Source organism: Bison bison, unplaced genomic scaffold (genome assembly GCF_000754665.1).
Source record: "Bison bison bison isolate TAMUID 2011002044 unplaced genomic scaffold, Bison_UMD1.0 scf7180017864180, whole genome shotgun sequence".
Lineage (NCBI taxonomy): Eukaryota > Metazoa > Chordata > Mammalia > Artiodactyla > Bovidae > Bison > Bison bison.
The window spans coordinates 5,317,926-5,328,144 of record NW_011494752.1 but is presented as its reverse complement, the minus strand read 5'-3'; the positions used below and the strand labels follow the sequence as shown (position 1 = coordinate 5,328,144).

At 46.8% G+C, this 10,219-nt stretch overlaps 2 protein-coding genes across 2 annotated transcripts in view; both read left to right on the top strand.

The window, feature by feature from the left end:
- The window catches only part of HOXB2 (homeobox B2), a 4,456-nt gene extending 2,181 nt beyond the window's left edge, over positions 1-2,275 (top strand). The window contains exon 3 of the mRNA XM_010843146.1: positions 2-2,275. Coding sequence (XP_010841448.1) covers positions 2-161 — 160 coding nt within the window. The 3' untranslated portion in view covers positions 162-2,275. The remainder of the gene's footprint in view (position 1) is intronic.
- A 7,543-nt stretch (positions 2,276-9,818) lies between these two features.
- Positions 9,819-10,219, top strand: part of HOXB1 (homeobox B1) — a 1,454-nt gene continuing 1,053 nt past the window's right edge. Inside the window, exon 1 of the mRNA XM_010842734.1 lies at positions 9,819-10,219. Within this exon, the coding sequence (XP_010841036.1) occupies positions 9,819-10,219 (401 nt within the window).

The window sequence follows — 10,219 nt, the reverse complement described above, 5'->3', positions numbered from 1 at the left end:
TGCCGGACCTCAGCTTCTTCGCGGCCGATTCCTGTCTCCAGCTGTCCGGAGGCCTCTCCCCTAGTCTCCAGGGCTCTCTGGACAGCCCGGTTCCCTTTTCCGAGGAAGAGCTGGACTTCTTCACCAGCACGCTGTGTGCCATCGACCTGCAGTTCCCTTAATAACCCGCTTCCTTCTCTCGACCCCCGGCCCCCCTCAGCAGCCTGCGGGGAAACCCAAGGACCCCCCTCCCCAAGTTGTATGGACTTCTTTATGTGTTTTGCTAAAATTCAGGTATTATTGAATTAGCGTTTAATCCACCTCCTTTCTTCTCTAAAATATTGGACACACGGGCGTCTTTTACAAATTACACATAAAAAAATCCGTTTGGTGGAGTCCTTCCAACGAAATCTCAGGAATAATTAAACTCTGGGGAGCGGGGGTGTGCTTTCTTAAGAACTAGAGGAACCTATTTTCCTCTCTTTTTTTTTTAAGTTTTAGACCGTAGATTATTTATTAAAATTCTTTACTAATAGGAAAAGGGGAAAGTATTTATTGTACATTATTTTCATAGATTAAATAAATGTCTTTATAATACGGAAACGAGATAATGTTTGTGTTGGGACCCAGTCCCTTTCCTCCCCGCACCCACTAGGCCAGGCCGCCCTCTCTCTCTCTGTTTCTGGCTCTGCCCTGGGCCGGGTAAGTCCGGGTGGTACAAAAGGGGCCCCTTGGAGGAAGAGGGTGTGCTGCCAACTGAAGTGAGAGCAAAAAGAGATCTCAGGCACCGGCTTCAGAGTTGTGATGGGAGGCGTAGAGGTTCAGCTAGATTGGGAGGGTCCCTAGGGCTTCCTAGGCTTCTCGCCTCAGTGCCCCAAGTGGAATGGAGGGGTTTTTTCCAGGACGCAGGACGCCTGGGGAACTCGAGGTCTGGGGTCATGCGCAGGGCCAAGGAGTGGAGTAGGGTCGGGAGTTTTCTTGAGAAGCAGGGTCCCGTACCCAGGGATGGTCACTGGCCTCCCAAGTGGACAAGAAAGGAGGCCGTGTGGAAAATGTAGCGGGAGCGGGCACTAATGCTCTTCGGGTCCCTCGGTCACCCTAAGGCTCCTGGGGTTGGGAGGAGCGTCCGAGGAGCTGCGGGGCGACAAGCTCCGGGAGGCCCGGGCAGCGTTGGGAGGCGCTTGGCTTGTATAAAGCGAAGGAGGAGCGAGAAGAGCAGGAGAGAGACAGGGAAGCCAGGAAGATGCTCAAAATGGCGCTGGGGTCGGGAGGCAGGGAGGGGAGGGAAGAGACTGTGGCCGCCATGACAGCCGCCTCAGGATGCGCGCGGCCAGCCCCGGGACCGTCCCCGCACCCACCTTCACCTTTTTGGACCATCCCGATGCCTGTGAAGACAGGGAGCCCTGTCTCACGGGTTCCTTTTTTGTTTTTGTATTGTATTGTTTGAAAAATCAGCCCAACGGATGCTGAGGATGCGAGCCGGACAGATAGTCCGCGAGGGGGTGGGAATGGGAGAGGGTGAATGGCGGATCTTTCTGGCTGGGTCTGCCTCGCCAAATCTGACTTTTGATCCTTCGCTCTGGGATTTGATGCCCGGCCAGAGCGTTCTCCAAATGCAGACCTACCTGTCTTTGCCAACAACTTCATTTGCCGTCTCAGCACTATTTCGTATCCCTCACCTCACCTTAGCAGGTTTCTTGCAAACCCAGTAAGCGGGAGGCAAGGATCGATCTTTCCACCTGCCTCCTGGTTTGTTCCGGGGAACGTGGAGATTTAAAGGGCCCTGGAAAGCCATCCATCCTCCTTAGGTTTATTTAATATTTCTCGGGCTCAGAAACAGACACCGCAGGGCTACCTCCCCAGCAGATGCTGCTGTTCTTGAAAAGCAGTTTATTCCCGGACCTCCCAGACTTTCCCCTGAACCAGCAGGATGGGGACTTGGAGTACCAGGCACTCAAAGGCAACAACTGTCAGGAAAAGCCAGGAGCGAACATAGGTCGTGACATACAGGACTAAACAGACCCCTGCATATTTTATTTTAAATCTGGTCTTTCAGTGTGGGCGGTACACACATCTTATTCAGCTGGAATTTAATCCCTTAAACTGTCTTAATATAGAATTCATCTCCTGCATTAAATAATCTTATGCCATGTTAAATTGCACTTATTTCTTTCATAAATAAATTAATATAGAACAATTAGATGTGTTATTATAATAATACCATGTATCTTATTAGTTTATTTTCCCTCATAAAATATATACATATGAAATAATTTCAATATATTAAAGTAATAATACAGCTTGTTGGCTTATGTGTTTATTTTCCCCATAAATAAGTGAATATATAATATAGTAAAACCACACTATACATCTCATTGGGCTGTGTGTTTATTTCTCCATAAAATATGCCTATAGGCAGTGTTTAACCTCTTTAAAATCACAGCACCATCTCTACACCAACAAAATAAAACAGACATTTCAGCTGGGGTTTTGATTTCTATGGACAGCCAAACTAGATAATTTGATCTAATTAAAAATGCTCTTTCAGCTATAGCAGATTGTTTACAAAGATGGAGAATACCAGAAGGATCTTGCTAATTGCCCACCTTTCAGCTTTCTTTGGTCAAAAGGAGAGCACACTTCATCAATGCCAAAAATACAGGCTCTGCTCCGTTGGAGAGAATTCACCTCCTGGAATCATGGCTTGGTTTGTAATACTCAGGGGCCTCTGAGACTCCAGTTTTCTAAGAGACTTGCTGCTCCATGGACCAGCAGCATCAGCACTACCTGTGGGCTAGTTAGAAATGCAGACTCTTAGGCCCCACTCCAAATCTACTGAATCAAAATCTCAATTTAGCAGATCCCCAAGTAACTTACAGGCAAACTAAAGTCTGAGAAGTACTGCTGGATCACAGTGCCACCTTGCTTCCTGCCTTCCTCCATGTTTAACAATTTTTCACCCACTTTATCTGGTCACCTCCTTCCAATCCTCCCCAACCCAAACCAGAGGCCCAAAGGGCCCTGAATTTTAGCTTCTGCCTGAGTCTTCCCTGAATTCCTGAATCTTCCCTGCCCAACAGAGTGGGAGTTGGGAGGGCCCAACCAAAGGCTCAATCTACCTGCTTAGATCTAGGTACTTTTTGCATCCTGGGGGTGAGAAACAACCAATCCAGGAAATCAGAAGGTCCAGTATTTCCCTTGCTTATTAGAGAGGAGTTAGAGCTGTTTTTACAGGCAACACACAGCCTCTGTTTCTTTCTCCTGTCTCCTGTTCATGAAACTCACCATCTTTGATGCCACCAGAGAAGAACAAAGAGGCAAGGCATTTCTAAAAAGAAATGACTTCTCTTTTCTGTTCCATCTGACTTCAAATTCAAAGGAATGCATGGCAATTTAGAATTCGTAAGGAACTGGACTCAGGGTGCCTAAGTTGTTTTCTAAGTTAGCTCCTTCTGTTTGTTTCATCTCTAGGGTCATCCTTTTTAACCTGAGTCTTCCAGGCTGGCTATGGAGAAGGAAGGCAAAGAGAAGGGAGTTCTTAGACAGGGCAGCAGACTGCCCCCCATCAATGGCAGGTTAGAGGGCAGTGCCAGGTGGCTGCACTCAGTTATCCCATCCTGATGTGGTATGGCTCCTCTTAAGTGGTCTGTAGGACAGACTGGTTATAAACTGGCTGTGGTTGGAGTGGGAAGGCTTCAGTGCTGTCCTGAAAGCTGCTGGTCAGTCCGTCCTACTCTTGGTGAGTCATTTTTTAAGAAGAATGGCCCATTAATATTATGGTGAAAGCAAAAGACCATTAGATTGAGAAATTATTTGCAATCACTCTAATCCTGAGTCATTACACTTTTAAAAAACTTATGCCTGGGTAAGTCTCTTCCCCTTTCTGGACCTCAGTTTCTCCAACTGTAAAATAAATGGAAGAACTAAATGACTCTAATGTTCTCTGCATCAGTATATGCCAAAAGTATATTCATTAGTCTTCACAAACAACGTATCAAATATTTATTATAGCACCTGGTGTCAGGTGCTTTTAAATGGAGGTGGTGACTTTTGATGTCTGATGATAACCCACTTCCCAAGTATCTGGTAGAGCCATTTTAATGAATTTTAATTTGCCTATTTACACCAACAATCATGCCCCAAGCATTATTTAAGTGAGCAGGGAGAGAAACCTTTTCAACAAGAATGTAATTAGCTGTAGTGCTGTGTGCCAGGCGCCAGGTATTCAATGAATATGAGTATTAAGAAGTGGGACATTTTATAAAAAAAGAGGCACCAAACTTCTTTGCCATGATGTACTAGACTTCATTTTTTTTTTTTAATGTTTATTTATTTATTTAAGGGCTTCCTAGGTGGTGCAGTGGTAAAGAATCTGCCTGCCAGTGCAGGAGACGCAGAAGACACGGATTCAATCCCTGGGTAGGGAAGATCCCCTGGAGTAGGAAATGGCAACCCACTCCAGTATTCTTGCCTGGAAAATTTCACGGACAGAGTAGCCTGGCAGGCTACAGTCCATGGGGTCGCAGAGAGTTGGACATGACTGGGCACACATACATTTTGGTCACACTGAGCATGTGTGATCTTAGTTCCTGGACCAGGGATGGAACCTGTGGCCCCTGCAGTAGAAGCACTGAGTCCTAACCACTGGGCTGCCAGGAGTTCCCAGTGTACTAGACTTTAAAAATCCCCTTTGGTCAGTGTTTATCTGGTTGCTAGGGCATTAGAACATAGGTACAAGTTATGGGTCTCCCTAAATAGCTCTGCTGAACCTTCTCTCCACCTTTCCTTCAAGTCTCTGACAAACACTCAATGGTCCCACTGTACATCCTTCTGAAATATGCTCTATTGAATACATGTCCTCAGTTTGCAGAAAGTAGACTCTTAGGCCCTACATCAGTCTCTCCACCTGTTGCAGCTAATGTGGCCCAAATCCTCCACTGACCTTTCCAGCCCAGCTCTGCCCTCCTGCTCCCCACCCCCATCCTTCTTCCTACTCAGAAGCAGATATTTGGTGCCTGAAGGAGATATAACAAACTGCTTCCTCCTCTGAGGAGAGAGTTAGCAGTAAAAGTGCCTTCCTAAAACCTTCTCTGGACTTCCCTGGTGGCTCAGATGGTAAAGAATCCACCTACGATGCAGGAGACCTGGGTTTGATTACTGGTTTGGGAAGATCCCCTGGAGAAGGAAATGGCAACCCACTCCAGTATTCTTGCCTGGGAAATCCCATGAACAGAGGAGCCGAGTGGGCTGCAGTCCATGGGGTTACAAAGAGCTGGACATGACTGTGTGGCTAACACACAAAACCGTCTCTAATTCCCAACCACCACAGAAAAATCACAGTCTGGACAGTCATTTGGATACAAATTCAGCTCAGTTAGTGTTCAATAAAGTTTCCAATGTGGATATTTTGGCCACAACCACTATACCTGGATAAGCCCAATTAGGTAGCAACTTAATAATAAGTTAATAATAAGTGCAACTCTTCATGTCACTCTAATCTTTCCTTTTAGCAAGATCCCAACTCTCTGACTTACTTTTCCATCCAGATAGAGGTTTACATCCTGTTCTGACATCACAGAAGTCAGGTTCAACCCTCAACCCTGACAAGGACAGTTTTCTCCCAAATTGGGAAAGTCAGGGAGTTCTTGTTAATGCCCAATCTCAAATCTTTCTGCTGCAGTTTTAATATATTATATAATATTAGAGTTATATTAGGTGAGGTTAGGGTTTGTTATAGATTATATAATACTAGGCTTTACTTAAAAAAAACCACCTCTTCAGTTTAGAAGAAAATTCTTTGCCTAAACAGAGGCAGCCTTCTGAATTTTCAATGAAATGTGCATATGATAAAGTACATATTACATAATATATGTGATATGGTATATAAAAATATAGCACATCTGCTATTTTCCCATCACATATTTCCATATTTTAATATGTCAGCTTTATTAAAAACAGAAGACTGCTCATAGTATTTCGGAATGTGCATGTATATGTTAATATCATACACTTACAGAGTTCTCTATGGTTTATGTTTTCTTGTTTGCTTTAATCCTACTAACAATGTAGGGAGGTAAGTAGTATTAAACCCATGCTTCTTCTCTGAGGCTGAGATTCAGAGAAACCAGGGAACTTGTCCAGGATTATAATGCTAAGAAATGGTTAAGCAAGGATTTGAACCCAAGTTTTCTAGGCCCAAAACTAATAGTTTTCCCATTACAATATGCACCATCCACAGTCTATGGTTCTCAACCAGACATGTGACACTTTAATGAGCTTGCAATAAAACACACCCCTAAATTCAGATTGCATCCTCCCCAAAAACAGCAACAAGAAATCATTTCTTATAGAGAAAAAAATTATAACCCCAAATATCCTTTTAATTCTTAAGTTCCAATCTTTGATCTTGGGCTTTGGCCTTTAAGATCTGGGCTGGGAGAGCAGGCGGAGAGGCACTTAAGGACTTAACGAAAGATCTGTTCCGATTGCTTCTGCCAACCTTCACCTAAAGCAGCTTCCTCCATTGAAAGGTCCAGAATCAGGTATAAACTACTAACACATCCCTATTCTGATTTGAATGGTCTTGTCTTTGTGGCATAGGGACCAGCATCTCTCAAAGATCGTATCAGTTCTAAATATTCCTGTGTTCTCCTTGCTCACCTATATGTCTAAATAGGTTATAAAAAGAGGAAATCAACCATTTTTAACTTTGGTGTTGAGTCTACACAGACCATCCCTGGTGAATTTAATCTGGCCAACCAGATACTCCTATAGGCCACAGGCTACTTCAGATGGGGATTACTTTGTTTTGGTTGCCCTCAGCTGTGGGTTTAACAAGGAATCCAGGCTCCATAGATTTTCTCCTCAAGCCAGAGGCCAGTGAGGTTTCTTTTAAGGAGGAAGAGACTGGGAACCTAAGAACCCACGTTGCCTTTTCTCTCAGTCCTTTCTGCTGGGGTTGGGAGTTATTTAGTTGCTCAGTCATGTCTGACTTTGCAACCCCGTAGATTGTAGCCCACCAGCCTCAGTCCATAGGATTTCCCAGACAAGAATGCTGCCATTTCCTCCTCCACGGGATCTTCCAGACTCAGGGATTGAACCCATGTCTTCCGCACTGCAAGAGGATTCTATACTGCTGAGCCACCAGGGAAGCCAGCAGGAAATCTGGAAAGTTTTCATCTTTCTGCTACATAGGAGAAGGTAGCAAGGTTCAGGGATGAATTGGGAAGCTGAGGCCTAAACAATTACTGCACTTGATAGTACAATTTGAGGCACTTTTGCTCCATCCCTTTCCTTCTGTATTTATAATAGACTATTGGTGACTTCAGCTATTAACTAGGGAGACTGCATTTCCCCAACTCCCAGAATGATTTCTACTCTTTTATCAATCTGATTTGGAATTTACTTCCTCTTTTAGACCTCAAATTGTTTCCTTGATTAGAAGAGCAAGGGATGAGGTGAGGAGGTTCTCCCTGGGAGGGAAATGTAGAAAGTGGAGTCTCAAGTCTCCCAGAAGAAGGGCAGCCAGGTCAGATAAAGGCCTAGCTCAGATGTGAGGTTTGAAGGGAAACCCTGGTTCCCTTCTTCCCTCTTTTCCAAAGGCCTCTGTGGAGGACATCTTAAAGTGAGAGGAAACAGTTGGGAGCATCTACCAATCCAAAAAGGGCAACAGAAATATGCTTGCTCTCACCTCAATACTCCTTTTCTCGTCAATCCTTCTGCAGCCACTGCCTGCCCCCTCCAACTTCCACCTCCCACCTCAACCCTCCTTTCCTTTGTCCATCCTCATCCCTTGGCACTGAACAGTCTCTCACCCTCCCCCACTGCATCTCTCTTAAAAGAGTTGCCAGCTGGTCCCTCCCCACAACTTGTCCTGCTCCTCTGAAGCAGAGGGAGGGAAGCAGGGGTCCTGTGAAATGCTTTAAGCTTTTTCATAGTTGGGGGCTAAGTAAGGCTCACAGTTATTAAGAAAAGAGAAAGGCAGTGCAAGTCTGGCGATAGAGACGGAAAGTAGAAGAGAGCAGGCAAAGCAAGGGAACTGGGAAACAGAAAGAGGGAGCAGTGACACAGAGACTGAGAGAGACAACTTTGGGCCTCCTGCAGAGAGATGAGGACTCGCCCTGCCCTTTCTGGGGTGGGGAAACCCGAGAAGTTTTGAGGGTCCTCTCTGGGCCTGTCCCACCTGCTTTCCCTTCCTCCCCTTAGCTCAGTTGTTTACAGAGATCCTCCTCTGAACTCTTGCCCTCCTGGACTTGCCCTAGCCCCGGCCCCAGGGCTCAGCCAGGCAGACACCCTGACAGATTACAAATGAGCGTGGGTGTTAGATTGCGCCAAGCTCTTGTCCCCAGAGTCTGGAGGAGGGGAATCAATGGGCTCTACCTAAGAGCTTCCCTCTAGTTCCATCTCAATCTGAACGGACTGAAGGAGGCACTTCCTGTTCCCCTCCCCTCCCCCAACCATAACCCAACAGACACACCCAGAAGAAAGGGGTGAGACTCCCCTCCTGAGCCTCAAGACCCGCCACTCGCCACTCAGAAGCTCCCATTCTCTAAGCAAAGTCCTTTGATCTATTCTACAAAATTCCTTGGAAACTTGAGTAATCTTTAAGATATAACTGCTATTGAATTTACGGATTTGAGGCTTGGGATTTTGGGGGAGAGGGGTGTGGGGCAGGAAGGAACCAGAAGAATGCACTACACTAGTTTAAAGCATTTCAGGAAAAGAATAAAAATTCCCTCGTCTTCACCTGTAAGTAAACATCACCTAGCTCTGTGCTCATTGTGGCTCTCTGGAGAGACACAGGGAGTTATTTGAGTCTGAGTGAGTGAGCCAACTACAGCTATGGATGGCTAGAGAGAGGATAAATACATCCGGAGAGATGAGTTGATGGATAGGTAGGGAAGGAATATAAATATGGAGAGAGATGGAGGAACAGAGAGATGGATTGAGACAGAGAGAATATAAAAAGAAGCTGAGGGAGAGAAATGGATGTGTGAATGAGGAGAGAGTGGTTATGTAGAGAGGTGGAGAGGGGAATGGGGCATTTCTCATCCTCTTCTCCGCAGTTCTGTCATCTTGTCTTGCTCCTTGAAATGCCAGTTTTCCACCCCTCACTTAATGAATTCTTTCTCTAGATTCTAGGCCCTGCCTCACACCCTTAGGTGTTTTTGCACCCTCTTCCTTCACAGTCATCCATTTGGCCCAAGACAACATACCTCACTTGGCTGTTCTAGCCCATCACCCCAAATTAGGAGAAAGAAACTCAGAGTGGGAGTTCTGGGCAAAGGAGGCTGGATTCCCCATCTCCTGGTCTACAGACTTGGGGAGGGGGTTGCTCCTTTGTGAGGTGAGGGGGGCGGTGGTGGGAAGAATGAAGGGCAGCTGGGTTGAATTTGTCCAAATCTAATAACCTAGGAGCCTATTGAAGGCCTTGGGGACTGAGAGGGGAGGAAAGTCTTGAATATTCCTCTAACTTTTGCCCCTCTCCCTCTGGTCCCTTCTTTCCAAAAGTCTTTGAAGAAAGATGTTTTTGACGCTTCCATGTCGCCCTCAGATGGATGGGCTGCGGGTGATTGAAGTGTCTTTGTCATGCTAATGCTTGGGGGGTGATGGATGGGCGCTGGGGCTGCCAAACTGTGGCCCGCTGCGCCCATTGGCCTGGGAGAGATCACATGCACCCTTCCACCCCCACTCCCTACCCCCTTCCTGGGGGAGCGCTGGCCCAGGCGAGCTGGGTTAGGCCATGGATGCAAGCTTCGGCGCTGTGACATACTGCCGAAAGGTTGTAGGGCAAGAGGGTGTCTCCCCCAAACGGGCCGACCCTCCTGCGGCCTCCACGCATGGACTATAATAGGATGAACTCCTTCTTAGAGTACCCACTCTGTAACCGGGGACCCAGCGCCTACAGCGCCCACAGCGCCCCTACCTCCTTCCCCTCGAGCTCGGCTTCTGCTGTTGACAGCTATGCAGGCGAGACCCGCTATGGTGGGGGGCTGCCCAGCTCTGCACTGCAGCAGAACTCAGGCTATCTGGCCCAACAGCCACCCTCGGCATTAGGGGTGCCCTTCCCCAGCTCTGCGACCTCGGGGTACTCCCCGGCTGCCTGCAGTGCCAGCTACGGGTCTTCTCAGTACTACCCTCTGGGCCAGCTGGAAGGAGATGGAGGCTATTTTCATCCTTCAAGTTACGGGGCCCAGCTAGGGGCCTTGTCCTCCGATGGCTATGGAACCGCTGGAGTGGG